At 44.4% G+C, this 20,234-nt stretch overlaps 1 protein-coding gene across 1 annotated transcript in view; it reads left to right on the forward strand.

The window, feature by feature from the left end:
- The window catches only part of Aff3 (AF4/FMR2 family member 3), a 400,239-nt gene that overhangs the window by 322,601 nt on the left and 57,404 nt on the right, over positions 1 to 20,234 (forward strand). Inside the window, exon 13 of the mRNA XM_035452441.1 lies at positions 5,181 to 5,221. Coding sequence (XP_035308332.1) covers positions 5,181 to 5,221 — 41 coding nt within the window. The remainder of the gene's footprint in view (positions 1 to 5,180; positions 5,222 to 20,234) is intronic.

The following is a 20,234-nucleotide window of genomic DNA, read 5'->3' on the forward strand; positions in this document are numbered from 1 at the left end:
CTTGCCTCTGACTTCAAGAGCCACAGTGGTTTGTCCTCTGCTGCCCCCATTCAGCAGTTGGCTTTCTTTACTGATGAGTTCTGCCACCTCTGAAATTCTGCCTTGTCCTTGTGAGACTACTCAGTGTGGGTTTTATAAAGAGCAAGCAGTATTCACACAGAGCAGTCTTTATTAGAACAACCAGACAGCCCAGACTACCCAGCCAAAGAGGGTTTTCTCCTCCTTCCTCCAACTGCCATCTGGTTAGCATCCCCTGTCACTCTCAAAGTGTTTTTACACAGAGGTTAAGTTATTGTCCTCACTGGCTCTGCCTGACCCCAGTACACAACAGGGTGAGGAGGATGCCTACTAAACAGAAGGCTTCTTAGACTGCATTTCTAGGAACCTAGAAATGAATGGCACTGATGCTTACCCAGGAAAACACCAAGAGGGTTAACAGTGGCAAAGTGTTGATCCTGAACTTTAAGCCATATATGTCAGTTCCATGACTCTTGCGGATATTCTGCAGAAAGGGGTGGGTATGTGTGTGTGTGTGTATATTCATGTGTGCATGTGTATGTATATGTGAGAAGAGGCTGGAGGTGCACCTCAGGTTTCCTTCACCTTCATTTTTATTTATCTGTTAAAAAAAAAACAGTTTCTCACTTTACCTGAAACTTGCAGATTAGGACAGGCTGGTTGAATAGTAAGTCCCAGGGCTCCCCCCACCCCAGGCTGGGATTATCAGTGCGTGCCGCTGTATCTCCTCATCCTCTTCGTCCTCCTCTTGCTTTTCCTCCTCCTCTTCCTCTCCCTCTGGCTCTGGGTCCCATGGTTACACTGGCTGAGCTATCACTCCCAGCCTATTATTGGTGTCTTTGTTTGGTTTGTGTTTAACAACTTCTATCTAATATTTCCTGCTATATCACTCCCCATCTGCCCGTGAGCATCCAACATGTGCTGAACTTAACAGCACAAAACTTACTCTTCTTTTACTCATATTCCTGCACCCCTGGTCCCACATCTCCACCAGTGGTCTCCATCTACACCAGGTACTCAGGAATGAAATCTGACGGCAGTGCCATCCCTGGCCTGACCTGCCATATCCTGCCATAGACAGTTCCTCTATTAGAACTGCAAGGTGTAACAATGCTCCCGTCATCTTCAGTGTTGTCAAATATTCCTCTTGCCTGGTCATTGTAATAACTTCACATTTACTCATTTTCTTATCCAGATTCATTCACCACACAAAACAGAATCCAGTGTGACCTTTGAAAATATACTCTGTATCACCAGTCCTTCTGTTATTTTTTATCATAGATTCACAGGAAGTTACACAGAATGTACAAGCTTGCTTTGTCCAGCTCCTATCCATTAAACCTTTTAATGACCCTCCTATTGTCCTCTACAACCACAAGCCTACACTTGACCTCTGTAGCCCTTGAGATTAGCTTCGTCTTACTCTGCCATAGTCCCACTGCCCTGCTGACCTGTAGCACGGTGACCTTATACAGTTTCTCATCTGAGCCAGGACCTAAGCCTGATGCAGCTTTTACTCCCAGGTTGTTTCCTCTGCATCGAGCCCTTGCTCCTCTCCCTCCCTCATTTCTGTGGACTAATGGCCCTCCTTTCCCTCCCCATGTTTCTAGTCTCATACTCTCCTTTTCCTTCCCCCATGTCTGTAAACTAATGGCTCTCCTTTTCCCTCCCCATGTCTCTGGACTTGGCTCTCCTTTTTCCTACAGGCCTTGTTACTCCACACTTACTGAGCCCTCTGTACCATTTGTCTTTTCACTGTTCCATTTCATAGCATGCTGTCCTCCTCAGCCCTAGGCATTGTAATCCTTTTGTGTCTGCTCCGCCTCCAGACTCAAAGAAGACCTTAACCTATTTTTACTGTCACCTATGCCAGGTCCAGTGCCTACACATAGTAGGTAGTTCAAATTAAATTTATTTATGTATACAGGCATAAATTCTACTTACATCATGAAATTGGATGGCTCTGGGCCACCTCTGAACTTCAGCCTCTTCCTTCTTTTTGTTTTACTCCCCACCCCAGTGTCTATGAACTTGCCCTATGATAGACCCAATTACAAGAGGGCATTTAATTTCCTCTTTGATTTCCTTTCATTAACAGATTGTGGCTTGTAATTCATTTAGCATGCATTGGAACCAGGATATCTGCTGATTATGTTTCCAGGCTCCAACCTTGTTAAAATAAAGACAGAGAAAAGATGTCATCTCTTGAGGGGAGCTTGGAAAATGACTATTTCTGGCAGAAAACTTGTTTTGTCTTATAGACTTGAGCTTCAGAGTCATTCATGAATGAATAATGCACTCAGGAAAGATCAGTGAAGCATCCTCTTAACCCTCTCAAGTGACTCTGCTGAAACCGAATCAAAGGAAAGCTACCAGGGAAAGCTGATGAGAGATTAAGAAAGGAAAATGTGGTCACTGTGATACAACTCTTGAAGGGATGGAATTGGGCAATTCATCTAGTTTACGACTAGTTTTTCAGGTTTCAATCATGAGTCACCCAAGTAATTTTTTTCTTGACTGTTTAAACCCAATGTTTATTTCTTTTTACTATTTTCCAACTATAAATTAAGACAGTGCACAAAAACTGAAGGGTTTTGTTTTGTTTAGGAGACTGGGCACAAAAATCTCTTACTAATTGCTCCCTGCCTCAGTGTATGACTTTTACTTTAATACCATAGCTTTGCCCCCCACCAAGAGTGATTTTAAATGTTTAATGCATTCTTATTTCCTTTCTTAATGGATGATGATTGTCCTCTGTAAAGTATTTCATAACAAAGAATAATTACAATGAAAAGTGCAGTCAAAAATCAAACGTTAAAAAAATAAATAAATAGTACTTCCAGCAATTGTGCTGAGTCCCACAGTGTTGACTGTGTGGTAACATTCATCACAATGACAGACTGGAAGAGTAAAGAATGACAAAAGACATTGATAAATGGGTGGTGAGTGCCCAGTGTCTAAGCCAACATCTTGTGGGTTTGCTAAAGGAGAGCTACCCTTGTCTCAGGCTTCCCATCAAGCTTAGGATAGAACCAGTCGAGGATAGACTCCTTCAAGGTCATTAGCAGTTGCCACTGATTCACAGGCACTCAGTGGGTACACAGCCATTTCTTGCTTTTTGTTTGTCTTCCTTTGCTCTATAAATCATTTTCCAACCAGCTACTCATCGACGCTTGGTGTGCCCTGTCCTAGAGGTCAGCAGGAAGAATCTTTGGAGGCATAGTAGGAACGGGCCAATCGACTTTAAGTTCAGACTGGATCTTTAGTCCCGTCCCTCATCGTTCTTGTAAGGGTATACACATGTGTGCAGATGCCATATGTGAAGGCCAGAGGTCAGCGTCAGGTGTCTTCTTCAGTCACCCTCCATGTTATTTTTTATTGTTGTCCCTCAGTGTTGGAACTTACTGGGTGATTACAAAATACTGGCTGCAACTTGCTCCTAATTTTGTTTGGTAGGTAGCCACTGGCAATCTCAAGTTCCTTTATTCCAGCTCAATTACTAATATCCACTCTCAGATCACACATTATACCTCTCACTAATGTAAGAATACACCATTACAAAGTGGCTAAAGAAGGGTTTAAAGGGGCTGCAGAGTTAGAGAAGCTGTCCTGAAGTCAGAACCAAGGGAGAGTCTGTAAGAAGCCCAGGATAAATCTTAACCACAGTTGGCCACAGAGCCTGTTTAAGCATAGCGGTATCAGATGCAGCCCATCCCATTTGAGGGTCAGTTTGAGGAGGGCTGAGTGTCACCAACAGGAGGAACTGCATTTGAGATAAGACTCATTACAGGTCACCAGTGTGTAGTCAGCGTGCTTACTACATTTCGATCATGGAGCACTTCTTCTTCTTTTATTTTTCCTTGTTTTTTTTTTTTTTTTTTTTTTGAGACACGGTGTCTTACTAAACCTGGAGCTTACCATTCAAGCTAGACTAGCTGAGGAGTAAGCTCTAGGAATACACTCACCTCCGCCTCCACAGAACTGGGCTTAAGATGCACTTGCGTGCGTGTTTTCACAAGGGTGATGGGGATCCAAACACTAATGCTTATGCTTGCACAGCAAGCACCATACCAAATAAGCCATCTCCATGGGTCACTAAAAAGCTCTTCAAACAAAACAAAACACAAAACTGTTGTCACAACATCATTATTGTGCCTAAAAATATCAGTGATCTCATAATAATGTGATATTGCCCAGGCAGCAATCCAGTTTCCAAATATGGAGAAATTTAATAAATCTAAAAGAAAACAATTTTTAAAAAGTCAAGTATAAGCAGAAAGGGTATGGGATAGATGGGGTATTAGTGGGGGGGTCAGGGGAGGAAGGGAGGGAGAGGGAACTGGGATTGACATGTAAAACAATCTTGTTTCTAATTCAAATTTAAAAATGGAGAAAAAATCAAGAAAAAAAAGTCAAGCATGATGTTGTCAATGGCTAGCAAGATGGCTTCATGGAAAATAGTATACACTGTGTAAGCCTGAGGACCTGAATTCAAACCTCTAACACTTATGTAAGAAAAAACCCCCAGCATGGCCACATATGCTTAGAACATCAGCATTGGCTTGGGAGCAGAAACAAACGGATCCTGGGAATTTGATGACCAGCCAGCCTACCTGAAATGGAGAGCTTTGGGTTTCCTGAGAGACCATGATGCAGGAGACTAAGACACAGAGCCTTAGAGGAAGGCACCAGTGCCGGCTTCTAGCCTCAGCCCAGCCATGCTCACATATGCACATCAGCAGACACACAACATACAGACACACACCAACACCAATTTACACCTTCACTGATAAAGAAGTTGATTTTTTTTTCTTACAGGAAATGAGGATAAGGCAGTGGATAAATAATTTCAGGTGGTAGGGAAAAAATAAAGCTCAAATCTTTGCTGTGTTTCCTGAGAGCCGCCCCAAGTGGCCATGGAAGAATTCTCAGCAGCACTCGCTCACTTTCGCCCCCTGTTGGCAAGTGTGCCTTGCTGCAACACCCCTTAACCAAAAACGTGCCTTTCATGACATAACAGGGCGTTCTACTACATTGCTAACAGTTTAAATTTTGGTTACTTGACAAAAAAAGTGTGTGTGGCACAGATTTTTTTAAGTGTTGATTGAGCGCATAATTTAAAAGTCAGAATATTAAATAAACATCTCTGTCCTTTCTTCCAGCAGGCAGCCCAGAGAACAGCTCTCCGCGCCCTATCTGACAGGTACATTTTGTCATTTTTATGAACTATAAATTGCTTTATGAAACATTGAGCCCTATTTATTGTGGCATATAATTCATAATCGGATTTTGTCCCTAAAGAATCTGTGAACTGGGATGTTAAACATTCTCCGTGCTTGGATTTGTCGTGCGTGCATGGAGTTTATTACTGCAAAAATCGCCTTGTTGTATTTCACATAAAGTATGAAGAATCCCTTGTTGTGCCATGAAACAAGAGACAAGAAACTTAGGCGGGAAGGCCTGAGTGGTGCAGTAAATTCTGAACTTTGGAATTGGTTGAGAGCCAAGCTCATTTTTCAGCAATAAGTACTTCATTTATTTTGAGGTGTTTTCTTCACTCTTTCCATATCTTTTCACCCAGAGGACTCTGTCTGTTGATAAGATTTTCTCTTGAGCTGTATGCCTACAAGCCAGTCACTCTTGGTCTCCCGCCTGACTTCTTATGCCTTGGCTTGTTTCTCCTGCCTTGCATTACTGAACTGGAATTTGCACCTTGCTTTTTCTGAAATACAGAATCACTTTCTAGAACAGACCAGGATATACGTGTGTGTGTGTGTGTGTGTGTGTGTGTGTGTGTGTGTGTGTGTGTGTGTGTGTGTGTGTGTTGTCTAGGCAGCCTTTGTCCCTCCCTTCCTTGTGACTTCTTTCTTTCAGAATAAGTGATTACTGACTAAACCACATCAGTCTAGCACTCCTCCCAGGTACAGCTCCTTGCTTAGGTGAATTATCTGGAGTACATGGGTAAAAAGCATTTCCTCTCAGGTGGCCTGAACCTAAGTGTGTTTATTTCAGCTGAGAACCTTCCCCCAGTGACAACCACCCAAGTGTACATGCTCTGAGAGCAGCTTCTGCATGACCCAAGCCACTACTGGGAGTGTGAAAGCCTACAAATGTGCTACTTCTGGGCCTTTTGATCAGAGATACTCAGGACCCAAACTCACTATATGACAGAATCAAGCTCTTCCTACACATATTTCTTTCTTCTTTTGTCTTCTCTGTGGAAGTAAGAGACTTTCAATCAAATGTTTTAAAAAGCAAGGGAAACCTAGATTCATAAAATGACTTTTACCAATACATATGGTATTTCCTTTTGTTGGGGGACAATGAAAAGCTTGTGATTATTACATCAATGTTTCTACAACCCTGTTGATATACTACAAACCACTGATAGACACCCTTTGGATGGATGAAGTTCCTAATATAAAAATAAATATTTGATAAAACTATATATATATATATATATAATGAGAAGCATCATGACCACCTTTGTCAGAATGAACCAAACAATCTTTTAAGAAAATGGGCATTCCCTTTAAAATTGTACAGGGTACATCAGAAACTAGTTGACACATTCAAAGGTCTCTTCTCAAATGACTTAGCCCCAGGAAGCCAGTGTGGGTAGATCTTAATGAGAAGCCCTCTGACTTCTTTCTGATTTTCTCACTAAAAAACCCTGTCAAGCTGGTGACCTGCCCAGATGCAGGGGTTCCTATTGTTGCCATTCCTCTATTCCCCAGGATGGTAGGGACATTCCCCTATTCAATCCAGAAGTTTTTTACTCAGAATTAGAGGAGCTAGGCTCACTTCCAGGTGATGGCTTGGGCTAACACACTGCTCTGGTGATGCCATTGTGGGAAGCTGCCGTCTCCATATTTCTGGACTTCTGTTTTTGTAATTCAAGGCTGAGCCACTTGAGAGGCACATACATGCATGCAGGCAAGACATTCATACACTTAAAAGTAAATTAAATAAATTTTTAAAAAGTAAAATAAATAAATTTAAGGCACTTATCTTTTCAGACATTTCTTCATTAAAAACATTCAAACACCTTTAGTAGCTTTTTAAAATACTTTTTACATTTTTTTGTGTGTACTTGCATATGCATGCATGCTTATGTGTGGAGATCAGGGAACAACTTGTAAGAATCAGTCCTCTCCTAACTCCTAGGTCTCAGGGATCAAACTCAGGCCATCAGGCTTAGTGACAAGTATGTTTGCCCACTGAGCCATCTCACTAGCCCTCGTCTAACTTTTTCAAAGGCACACAGTCCTTTATCATTATCTGTAGTCAATCTACTGTGCCCTGGCGTGCTGGAGCTTACTACCCAGGCCAGCTGCTCTAAAGTTTGGGAAGTCTCATAATCAACTAAAGATAAAATACATCCATTGCCTAACTTTAAAAAGCCACATCAGATATTGACCCTAGCAATTGGCTTTGTTTGTAGTTCAGCCCAAATAGTCATAGAAGAGTACACCAGGCGATGTGAGAGTCTGGACTGCAACCCCACTCACCCTGACCTCACCCTGAGATGACAGGATATGTTATAGGAAGATGAGCTTGTATGGATTTTGTTCTTTTCTACACCTGACTGTAGGTTTTTGTTTTATATTTTTGAGAAATATGAGGCCTACAGGCAACCAGGGCAGGAAGAGGTGGCAATATTCTTGAGATAAATAAGGCAATTATTAGATACTAGTTTGCACAGGCACTCTATCCTTATAATCTCAAGTGCTTTTTCTTCTTGTGGGTTGTGGCTCTTGGTGGATATGGGGACAGGTGAAGGGAAGAGGGACAAATGGACACTTGGTTCCTTCATAAAGGTGCAGACTGCACTGCAGAAGCTCCCACATTATCAGTAACATGGAGAATATGCAGAGGGCTGTTAGGAAGGAAGGGTTGCATGCAGCATATGAAGAGCCTTGAATATGATTAACTTCTCTCTGTAAGTAGTAAATAGCAGACAGCTCTGATCAGAGGAGGGATCCGTGTGATTTATCAATCCAAGCGACTGTTCATTTGCAGAGAAGCTGGAGGTCAATCTGGAAGTCTACGGCCAGAGGAGCATGAGGAAATTGCCGGGACTAAGAAGTTAATCATACCCTGAGACTGCTTCCATCTGTCTTGGGGCAACGGAGCCTCTGCAGGGAGAGCAGGCATGCTTTATAGCAGCAGATCAGGAATTAATATTTTCTGTGGAACCTCGGGCATCATTTGCAGCAACTTGGGTTTTATAAAAATGGAGCATAATTTTGTATGGATAAATCACACTGTTAGAAATGTGAGGGGCTGAGAAAAAAATTGCTTGACTCAAAAAAAAAAAAAAAAGAGGAAGGATCAAGAAAGGCAGTATCCATGCAGCCATTGAAGCAACAGCACTTGGAGGGCAGGGACGGCCAAGTGCTTAAATTGTGCATATAATCATTTTCTAAAATGCCAGTGTGCAGCTCCAGCCATGGCTACGTTTTTATAGCTTTGGAGACACATCACCAGACCTGTCTGCCCATCTGGCAGATTCTCAGGTCCAAGATCCATTTATATTGAAATCCAAACAACTCCCATGGATTTATTCATTTATTCCTGGGATCCTCACTGAGCGCATGCTCAGTTGGGGGCATGTGCTAAGACTGAAGCACACTGGTTGAGAAGTGATTCTTTCTGCTCAGGGCTTTGGCAGCCAGAGGCCAGAGGCCTGGTGTTGGGTTTGCAAGGAGAGGGGCCTATCCTGCTCATGGACTTGCTGCTTTCTGGTTTTCCCTTTCTCAGATTAAATTTCATGCATGGAGTCCTATTTTCCATGGGGAAGAATAGAAGGAAATGAAGTAGATGAAAAATAGCCTTCAATTAAGAGAACTTCACCTCCACCTAGAGAGTGGAATGTGAAATGATCTGTGTCCAGAAACATGTCCCTGTTTTGAGGGACAGGAGGGAAGGACAGGCGCTGACTGGCTAGTGGGTGCTTCTGTTCCGGCTTCCTCTTGCCCCCCAAGTCAAAGGGCCAGCTTCATTGTGTGCTAAGAGGACCACTAGCCCACAAGTTTGCTTTAGGTTCTGTTCTGTTCAGTCCCTGGCAACATGAGAGAAAAGCCACAGCTGCTGTGAACTACTACTAATTGATCCCTTCTTTTAAAAATATTTTGCATTTATTTATTTACTGTGGATAGCACTCATGCTAATGGATGCCTATGGAAGTCAGAGTGCAATCTGAGGAAGTTGATTCTCTCCTTCCCCCTTGTAAATCCTAAAGAATAAACTTGGGTCATCAGGCTTAGTGGCAAGCTAAGTGGCAACCTTTACCTGCTGAGCCATCTTGCTGGCCCAGTTGCTCTGGAAACATCAAAAAGAAGAGATGGGGGCCCTTTTAAGGAAATTTTAAACTCACAGCTTTGACAGTGTTAAAGTGGCAGGTTTCTATCAACCGAGCCTGTGGGCCCCATGTTCTCCACTCTCCCTCAAGCAGGGGATTCCTTATCATGAAGACTGGAATACCATGTGCATCACAAGTTTTCAAGGAGTATTACAGTTTAGAAGCTCTGTCCCATTTGCTGTATCATTTTATAATCTTCAGGACAGTCCTGAGAGGTATGTGGAACATTAAACACAAAACAAAAATGTTTTTTAAAGGTTAACATAAACTAAACCATGGGCAGGTGGTGTGACTCACCCAAGGGCCACATGGAAGCAAGTGGCCCAGCTATGATTAGAACTCAGGTCCAGGCAGTGCCATCCTCCGCACAGCAGCAAAGAAAGCTTTGAAATATCAGAGACCTCTACTGTAGGCTTAGACACCTTTTGCATCCATATGTTATTTCTGCCTTAGTCATCTTTTTATACCTAGAACATTACCTGGCAACCAGGGGAAAAATTATTGGGTGAATAAATGAATGTGTAAATGAACAAATGATTGAATGGATGAACCAAGCCAGTGGTTTGCAGTTACAGAGGCAACTCTGGGCTTAAAATAGAAAATAATTTTCTGAATCTGGTCTCCATCCCAGCAACAGGGTACCTTGGAAGGGAGAGTTTGGTGCACAGGGGCTCAAAATTCAGGGGTTCGGCTGCTTTAGTGAAGCAACATAAACAGCTACTACCATGGCTAGAACAAGAGAAAAATATTAAACAACTTTTAAAAAATCAGGACAGTCTCGGATGTAAACTGCCTGATGCATTTAAGTTAGAGTGGAATAAGTTAGGACCCAGTAATTGGGAGAAAACCCTGCAGCCTTACCAGTAGATTTCTGACTCCAAGTGGATGTCAGGACAGGTGACTTATGTAACCAACCCTCCCACACACACACATATACACACACAACCTTTCATTGCAGTGCATTGTGACAAGACTTAAAATGTCCCCTTCTTATCTGTACTGATTCATTCAATAAGCATTTACAGCTCTGAACTTGTACACTGGGTAAGGCACCATTCTGTTGTCTCTAGAAGAATGGTATAGTATGCATAGTGTTCCTCTTGGAACAGTTGTGTGTCAGCATGCCAAGGGCGTCATTGATACTATTCATTTAATCCTCACCACAGCCATCTCAGCAAGGAAGAAAGACTTCAACATTAGGGCTATAAAGAGAGGCTGTTGTCAATAGGATTCCATTTCCCTTCATATTCTAAACTGCTTTCCCTAAAACGCTACTGCATCTGGGTTTCTATTAATAGACTCAGGCAACTTTCTCCCACATCTCAGAGCCCCCAGAACAATCTGTCTGACCCCAGAGTCGATGCCTTTAGCCACTTCAGTAAGCAAAGCCCCTACCCCCATGAAGCCGTGAGGAAACCAGTGACCTTGGCAGGGCATGCGGAGAGGTGGGGGACTTTCAGAGCACAGAAAGGGGGACCTGGTGGGCATTTTCATTGTGATGTGAAGGGAAATGGCATTAGTGACTCTGACCAGGAATGGAACGGGACCAAGAAGAAGCATCAGCATAGGTGGTATTGGGCTGCAGGGTGGCCAGAGGGTACTTGCTTTACCTTGTATTCGAGGGGGCAGCAGGGTGGCCAGAGGGTACTTGCTCTACCCTGTATGGGAGGGGGCAGCAGGGTGGCCAGAGGGTACTTGCTTTACCCTGTATGGGAGGGAGCAGCAGGGTGGCCAGAGGGTACTTGCTCTACCCTGTATGGGAGGGGGCTGCAGGGTGGCCAGGGGGTACTTGCTTTACCCTGTATGGGAGGGGGCTGCAGGGTGGCCAGAGGGTACTTGCTTTACCCTGTATGGGAGGGGGCTGCAGGGTGGCCAGGGGGTACTTGCTTTACCCTGTATGGGAGGGGGCTGCAGGGTGCTGAAACCAGCTCCACATAGCATGAAGAACAGAAACAGCACATCCTGTCACCATACAGCACTTCCTCCAGGTTCCTTGTCTTCCAAAGAAACCTTAACAGCTATCTGACCAGGCCCTGTTCCCTATGTCCTTCAGAGAGCTGCTAACACGATATATTTATGCGCAGTCCCAGCAGATACTCAGAATGGGTGCCACATCTTAAGGAGTGGGTAGTGCTTTATACAGATCATCATGTAATCCTGACTTAACTGTGTCCCTTTTTAGTATTTGTATTTGTTTGTGTTTGTGCATGAATACAAGCCTACACAAACAGAGGTGCATGAAGGGAGGTCACAGTGAGTGGGATCCAGGGTTGAGCTCAAGTCATAAGGTTTTCCCTGGAAGTGTGTTTACTTGCTGAGCCATCTCTATAATTCCTGCATGACTCTTAAAACAAAACGGTCCAAGAATGTACATCCTGCTCATCAAATCTGTTCTCATGATGAGAAGAAAAATCCTCCTGGACCACCATCCCTGATCTCTCTCCTCTTTAGTAGACATCGTGGAACAAAGCAAGTAGGATAATGAGAATGTGGTAAAGCATTCAACATCTGGGTCTAAATTTTCCCACTTGCAATAAGCAGTGCAATGACAATGGCCTCCATCTGGGTATGTGGACAAACCACATGAACTAATAAAAAGAATGGGTGCTTTGTCCCTCTTCCTGGGAGCAGATAACCCCATCACCATAGCATTCTGAAGCACCTGTCACCCAGGTGCCAGGGGAAGCCCTTTGGCTCAAGTCTACCTAGAGGCTCAGCACCCAGAAGAGTAGAATACAGGTCTGTTAGGAAAAAATAACCAGCCATAACAGCTTTCTGTATGTCCAAGGAGAGATGGTATCAGCAAGTCTACACAAGTAGCCCTGGATAGTTCTCACCCACTCTTTTGTAACATGTTCTAACCTAGCCTGTTGTCCCCTAAAACACCAAGCCCAGGGCCCTAGATGAGGTCCATGCATGCCTGTGATGGACTGGTCATACTTGTGACTCTACCATCATCTTCTCACCTCATTCATGGGGAAGACTCATCTGGGTCACTTACTGATACTCCTCACAATGATCGATAAAGAACTGGCCTGGTTTTCTTACTGCAGAGCAAATAGTCCTTTATTATGTCGAAATCAAACCGCCCTTCTCAGGTAGAGCACTGTGTGGGGCCGTCAACAGAGCCATATGTGCTAAGTCTCTCTGGTCCTTAACAGGGCCCTGTGATATCCATCACTTACAAGCAGAGACCCTTCACCCCCCCTGTTTCTACAGGGAAGCCACGTAATTGTCCCTCACAGCCCTTGGGTGGCCGTTAGCCCAGTCAGTTGCATTAACACTACATTAACAAGGGGGGGCACACACAGGCTAGAGGGGCTAAAGCTCAGCTTTAACACCCACCCCCCCCCCAGTACTAATTTCCACAATAAAACTAAATGGGTCCAGAGAAACCATTGAGTCCTATCAGGTAAATAATACACAGTTTAAAAGGTCCCAGACATGTATTTCACACAACAGAAGAGAGTCAAGGAAGAAGTTACAGTCTTTTGAGTAAATAAATAACGAGTTGTATAAAGCCACTAATTGCCCTTTAAAATGGTTTAGTGGGTTTGAGAGTGCTTGAGGATTAATATGAACTTGCCACCTGATGTCTGGCCAGGGAGGAGTCAACAGGAAGGCCCTGGGGTGCAAGTGCTTTAACCCTTTAGTTAATGCCCACAATTGCCATGAGCCCCAGCTCATGTGTGACATAGCTGAAGCATATGTAGAACTTTGGCTTCTTTAAAAAGAATAATAGGAGTGATGTCTGCGATAACATCCATGTACTTAAAACCTCTGAAGTATGTGAGGAAAATGATAAAAATGTGTGATGTGTATTTTGCACAGTAATGTGTTTGTGTGCGTATATATGTATATATATGAAAATGAAAAGGTCTGCAGATATAGGCTGAGATCCCTAAAAATCTCAGATCCAAAATGCTCCAAAATCCAAAATTTTTGTAGCACCAACTGAACACCACAAGTAGAAGACTGTCTATTATGAAACCGTGTTTTATGTATAGCATTAATTAAAACACCATCTCAGATCCCCTTTAGAATCTTTGTATAATGTATATAGATGTCGTATGTAGACTTTGGTCCCAGGGCCAAGACATCTCACAACTCTCCCTCCCCACCCCACCTCTCTGTCTCTGTGTCTCTGTCTCTCTCTGTCTCTCTCTGTCTCTCTCTGTCTCTCTCTCTCTCTCTCTCTCTCTCTCTCTCTCACACACACACACACACACACACACACACACACACACACTGAAAAATCTGAAAAAGACTGAAGTCAGAAAGTATTCCAGTGTCAAGAATTTCAAAGCTCCAAGGAGGCCTGTCATACATAGAGCAGAGGACTTATGTCCTCACAAGGCTTTGAGGTACTAGGTTTCCCACTGAAGCACTCTTCACTTCCTTCTCAGATAGGGTTAGAAGTGACCCTGGCCTTGGGGGGCCGGGCAAAGCAAAGACTAGTTCGCTGCCCGTCTCCAGCTCCTCCAGCCACTATGACTGTGGAGGAGCACAGCTAATTGGCAACCCTTGTTCATCTGTATCACTGTGTTCTATAAACTCTCAAAAGGGCCAGAGGGAGCCCGGTCCTCACACTTCAGTGACAGGATAAGTGAACCACACTGCACTTGGCACATTTTCACCCAGTGAATCATCCGGCATTGTGTTCCCTTCCTGCTGAATGCATCCCCTCATACGTTTGAGAAAGTTACCAGAGGCAAGATATTTAAATCACAAGCCTATGCCTTATTTGTCACTTGGTTAACAAGTCTGTGCCTTTGAACACCTACGTAGTTGTCCCTAAACCAAGGGTAGTGGGCATTCTGTGTGTCCAATGTTTATGGCTCTTTTCATTTTTATTTAAATTTTCATAAAATGGTTGTCTTAGAGTTAGTTTTATTGCTGCGAAGAGACACCATGAGCACAGCAACTCTTATAAAGGAAACATTTAATTGGGGTGGCTCGCCTACAGTTTTAGAGGTTCCGTCCATTATCATCATGACAGAGAGCATGGCAGCATGCAGGCAGCTCCCAAGCATATGTGGTGCTAGAGCTGAGAGTCCTGCGTCTTGCAGGCAACAGGCAGTCAACTCTCAAACTGAGGGACGCTTGAGCAGAAGAGACCTCAAAGCCCCATCTCCACCAGTGACACACTTCCTCCAACAAAGCCACACTTTCTCATAGTGCCACTCCCTTTGAAGGCCATTTTATTTCAAACCAATACAGTGGTACACATGGCATTTCAATGCAAAAGCTATTGTATAATTAACATTATTTTTCCTGTGTACTAAAAAGTAGAGACTTTTTACTATGTACTTATGAGAGAGAGACTACCCCTACCTTGTTGGAAAATTGCTTCGATTAAAGATTACTGTCCTAATTGAGAGCATGGGAAGAGGGGAGAGGGAGCTACAAGAATGAGAAGGGGAGAAGAGGAAGGATGCAGAGGTCATGAGGGAGCAGAAAGGTTGAGTCAGGGGAAGATTAGAAGAAACAATATGTGATAGGTAGGGTTTTAGTTGGGGGTGGTAGGGGAGGAAGGGAGGGAGAAGGGAACTGGGATTGTCATGTAATTCAATCTTGTTTCTAATTCAAATAAATGATAAAAAAAAAAAAGATTGCTGTCCTACAGGAAATGTGTTACTAGCTGGTAGTTACTGGCCAGTTATTTTAGGATGTTTAAACTTATTACCTGTGAAGATATGACATATAGTTCCCTCCTGCTTTGAACTTACCACACATAGCTATCATTTTCAGTGACCCTCATCTGCTAAATTGAGCAGAACCTGAAGGAGACACCAAAGGAAGGGGAGCTATCTGCCTCACATTTTGAGGCAAAAGTCTCTCACTGGCCTGGGATTCTCCTATTTGTCTAGGCTGGCTGGCCAGTGACCCCAAATGATCCTCCTGTCTCCCCAGAGCTGAGATAACAACACCACCCAACTTTTTCACAGGGTCCTGGGGTGAGGTCCTTACGCTTGCATAGCAAGCACCTTACCAACTGAGCCACCTCCCCAGCCCCCAATAGTATCTGTGACAAGAGAAGCTTTTAAAACTTCTGCATCTTGGTCCCAGCAGCGGTGGTGACCCACACCTTCAATCCAGCACTTGGAAGGAAGGAGGATGTCTGTGAGACCAGCCCAGTCTACAGAGCGAGTTCCAGGACAGACTCCAAAGCAATACAGGGAAACCCTGTTTCAAAAAACAAAACCTCTGCATCATTAGTGCACATGGTGCTTTCTGAACACTCCTGTCCCTGTCAGTGCCCCAGGAAGCCAGTGAGAGAAACATGTGGAATGGTGTATTAAGTCATTTGATAGGCTGGGTTTATTGTTTTGTGTTTTGTTAAAAACTCAAACTGCTTATCTGTCTATAATGGGAATTTATTTAAATCGTTGCACCAGTTCCTTTTGGTTTTAAATCTCCCGAGTCCACAGAGTCCTCTTTCTCTGGCTTTACGAGCCTTGCAAACAGGACCTCCCTCTTCATAACTGTCCTTCCCTCCTAGAACTGTCCTTTCGCCAAGTGTCTCTCTGAACTTGGAATCACACAGCCAGTTAGACCTTACTGCCCAGCCAGCTGCTCACTCCAGTCTCAGTGCCTGTCCCTCTCCAGAAGTCCTCCCCTGCCAGTGACCTGCTCCTTTAACTCCTTCACAGAGGCAGCCTTGGGCTAGTGCTGGTCGCTTGCGCTGGCTAGCCAGCCTTTGATGACTGTGATTTGGAGCCACTACACTTCCCTGCTGCCAGGGAAGGTTAATGTGCTCCTACTGGCTGGAGCAGCCTGACCTTTCTCACTCTGCCCAGTTCCCTGGCCTGTGCTGGTTCCCAGGCCAGTGTCTGGCAGCCACACCACGTCCACCTCTGACAGACAACATACAGTGCCCATCTCAGCTCTCCCTGGGGAACAACAGACCCTTGTAAAGTATATCCCTGCTGTTTGGGGATCTACCAAATTCCATGTAGGTTTCTTAGCCTTGTCTCTGCTGTGATTTTCCAGTTTCCTTCTGTAGGGGTTTTCTGATCCCTATCCCTCTCATCCTGAGAGATGGTATCTAGTGTGACTACACTCACTGTAGTCAGTTCAGCTAAAATGTTGAAGCAAGCTTGTGGAGGCCAAGGTCATGGCCCCTCTCGTATATCACAGGCCAGGTTGGCCTGCTCTCTGGCTCTGGTGGAGCAAATCAAACAGGGCTTTCTGAAGACTGCCCAGGCTGGAAGTCTGAGGCCCTGCAGCTCCCCCACACTGCTCTTCTTGGCTGTGTTCACTCTCTTCACAGCCAGTGAGTCAGCGAGCCACTTGAGGTCACAGCTCTTCATCTTACAGTGGAGACTGTTCAGCTTGTCTAATCCTAGAACTCAGAAGCCAAGGCAAATAACAGCAGACAGTACATGAGCATGGCAAATTGAGGTGTTAGTTACCCGAGAGGGTATATGAAAGAGGGCCAGGGTTTCTTTGAGTCACTGTCCCAGCTAGTTAGTGTAATTGTAAAAGGATGAGTGTTCCTCTGTGGTTGGAAGATGAACACAAAGGGAAGCTGTTAACACTCCCTCTCTAGCAAAGCACAGGGTCCTCTGGGTGTTAGGTTACCTCTGGCCTCCTGGTATATATAGCATGCTGTCTCAAGCTCTGTGCTAGTGTCTCACTGTCACCATCCCATGTCATCCCCAGACAACCTTCTGGGGCAGGTGTTTTTATCCTCATCTTGCATATGGGAAACTGAAGTTCCAAACTGTTGAGTCACTTGGCACCCAAAGTTAATGGACACACTAAGGTGTGGCACACACTGGAGTCAAGGTTTGCAGGGACCTGATGTTTTTCTGTCTGCTTAGTAGCTGCACATGAATCTATTGATATTTTAATTATCATCTGTGGCCCTACAGTCACTGCCCTGCCGGCTACTCAGGCGGAGACCTAGAGGGGCTTCCAGTCCTGTGGCCCTGGCTCTGCCACAGCCCCAGTATGTAGGTTTAAACTAAGTCTCTATCATTCTATTTATCAATAAGAGTCAAAGGTGGCCAGGTGTTGGTGGCACATACCTTTAATCCCAGCACTCAGGAGGCAGAGGCAGGTGGATCTCTGAGTTCGAGGCCAGCCTGCTCTACAGAGCTCTGGGGTCAAAGGTGGAGTGAAAGTCTGCTAACTCAGACAGGTTAAATAGCAGCTAGCTGGCCTTGCTTTTTGGCCAGAAACATTAGAAAAGACACATCCCTTCCCTCATCCCAGAACCAGAAAAAGAAGCACCACTCAAGTCCCCTCTCTTTCCTTCCTGTATGTCTTCTCTGTCCAAATTGCTGGCTCTTTATGGCCAATTCTAGTCAGCTAGTCACTGGCTCCACCCCCTGGTTCAAGGTTTAACTTCATTGGCAAGTCTGTGGAATGTCAGAGTGTGATCAAAATATCCCACAACAGGGGCCATGTGGCTATGGACAGGGAAGACCTGCCACACCACAGACTGGTTGCCTGGGCCCTCATTCCCTCTCCACCCTACTCAATCCCTTAAAACAGGACATACTTCAGCTCTCCCTGAGTCACGCACAGCACATGCCAGAGGGCTACACCCAGGGCCAAGGGCTGCTCCTTTATCCTACTCAGAAAGATGGACTCAGCTGGAGGTCTGTGTGGTACAGCATGCCTTGCCTAGCCTTGTTCCACCAAAGCAAGTAGGTCCAGGAATTTCAGCCATCTTTCCATGCTCTACATTTAAAATAGGAGACAACAAAGCATTTGAAAAGTACATTGCTTGGGCTTAGAGCCAGTGGTTTTCCACTTCTTAATGCTGTGACCCTTGAATAAAGTTTCTCACGCTGTGGTGAACCCAAACCGTGAAATTTTCGCTGCTACTTCATAACTGTAATTTTGCTATTATTTTGAATTGTAATGTAAATGTTTTTGGAGATAGTGGTTTGTCAGAGGGGTTGCGACCCACAGGTTGAGAACCACTTACTTAGATTTAGATGAAGAGGAAAGAAGATGCAAACCAATACTGTTTCCTAAGATTCCTATTCCTTGGGAGATTTCCCCCTTCCAATTGGCTGGAAATATTGTATCTATTCATTGGTACTTTGAAATTAAAGACAAATTGCATTCAAATATACATCAGGTTTTCAGAATATACACCCACCCATGTATGGTTGCTTTAGAAACCAAACATCAGCCATGTCAACTTTTTTGCCCTAGCAAAATGAGGTAAAGTTCCAGTGCAGTGGAGACCACACAATTCCCTGGATATCATGGATCTGTAATAACAGGAGCTCAGCCAACTTAGCTTCCTAGGTCCCCTTCAAGCCTTGGCTCTGTCTTGAGTCCATTTTTGTGAGGAGCTCAGCCAACTTAAGGAATTGAGTCCATGTGATTTCAGCCACAGAACAGACAGACAGACAGACAGACAGACAGACAGACAGACAGACAGACAGACACACACACACACACACACACACACACACACACACACACACACACATTGTTCCTTCAGCCTGGAAACTTTTCCCTTCTCCACTCCCTTCTACTTTCCTCCAACCTAGTTGTATACCTTGCCAAACTTCAGGTCACAGCTCAGATACCAAGGGGGCCCCTCCATCTTTAGTCATCTGCCCCTAGTTGTCCCTTGGTGGTAACCACCCCTGTGGGATTAAGCAGCTTTTCCATGGGTGATAGACTTCAAGAAATACCTGTCAAATCTGGGCACATGCAGCACAGCCTGACTTGTGGCCTGAATACTGACAGACTGACTGGCTTTCTCAGTGGCCTTTCCCCATCCATCAAGAGGAGAGGGTATTATCTACATCTGCCCACCTTGCACCTTGGGAGATTATTTTTGAGGGAAAGAGCTTTGTGAATCTGAAAGTGGTATCCCTTAGTAATACAGTTGCTACTAAGCAATGCCCCTTAAACAGCTGTTAATCTTGACTGGTGATAAAAGGCAAAATCAAGCACCCTGTTCCTTCTCTACTCTTAATTTCTTACCTCCAACCTGGGACCACTCTAACAGTAATTAATAAGGTTCAGAGTAGCAGTAGTAGTAAATATTGTCATGTAAAAGAAATTACTAAAGTGACTATTTCCATCCATAATTATTTTAATTACACACAGCTCCAACTTATTTCACAAGTCTAGTCTCCACAGAGAATTCTTCAGTCTCCTGACAGTTGCCATCTTGGTTACTTACTTGGAGGCCATCCAGGACATTTTCCCTCTCTTTACAATTCTGCTAGCAGTAATCAAGCAGATCAGTAGCTGATGGATTACAGACAAGACCTGGGTCCCTCAGAAGACTTATGTGACTCACAAAACTCAGTACCCTGGGCTTCTGTGGCCCGGCCCCAGTGGATCTGAAAGCTGTAATAGCCACATGTGACTCCATGCACCCAAATTCATGGCTCTTCTCTCCTATAAACAAGGTTCCCTTCACTAGGTTAAACCACTATGAGATTACACATCATGAGATATGTTTTGCTTTTTTAAAACATACACAAACTGTTGGCAAGGCTGTAGAGAAATCAGAAGAAGCCTCGTGCATTGTCTGTGGCATTCCCAATGGTATGGCTGCTAAAGTATGATAGCACCTCAGATTTAAAAGAAAAAAAAATCTCTCTTCTGGTATTGTGGTTCAGTTCTTGAGGGAACAATGGAGACCATTTCCTAAACTCTTCACAACTATGACAGGTCTGCAGTGGCTCCTATAGATGGCCTTATGTTTTCTGGTGCCATTATAGGGTTTAGCTGGCAACCAGTCTCCCTGTGTTATCTTTCCCTTTGTGAGCTTCTCAGTGCCTCCCTGTCATACTCCAGCAGGTGATGAGGATACTTATAAAGATCTTCTACTGAGGGTCTTCCTGAGGTGCTGGGTCACTTGACC

The sequence above is a fragment of the Cricetulus griseus genome, assembly GCF_003668045.3.
Source record: "Cricetulus griseus strain 17A/GY chromosome 1 unlocalized genomic scaffold, alternate assembly CriGri-PICRH-1.0 chr1_1, whole genome shotgun sequence".
Lineage (NCBI taxonomy): Eukaryota > Metazoa > Chordata > Mammalia > Rodentia > Cricetidae > Cricetulus > Cricetulus griseus.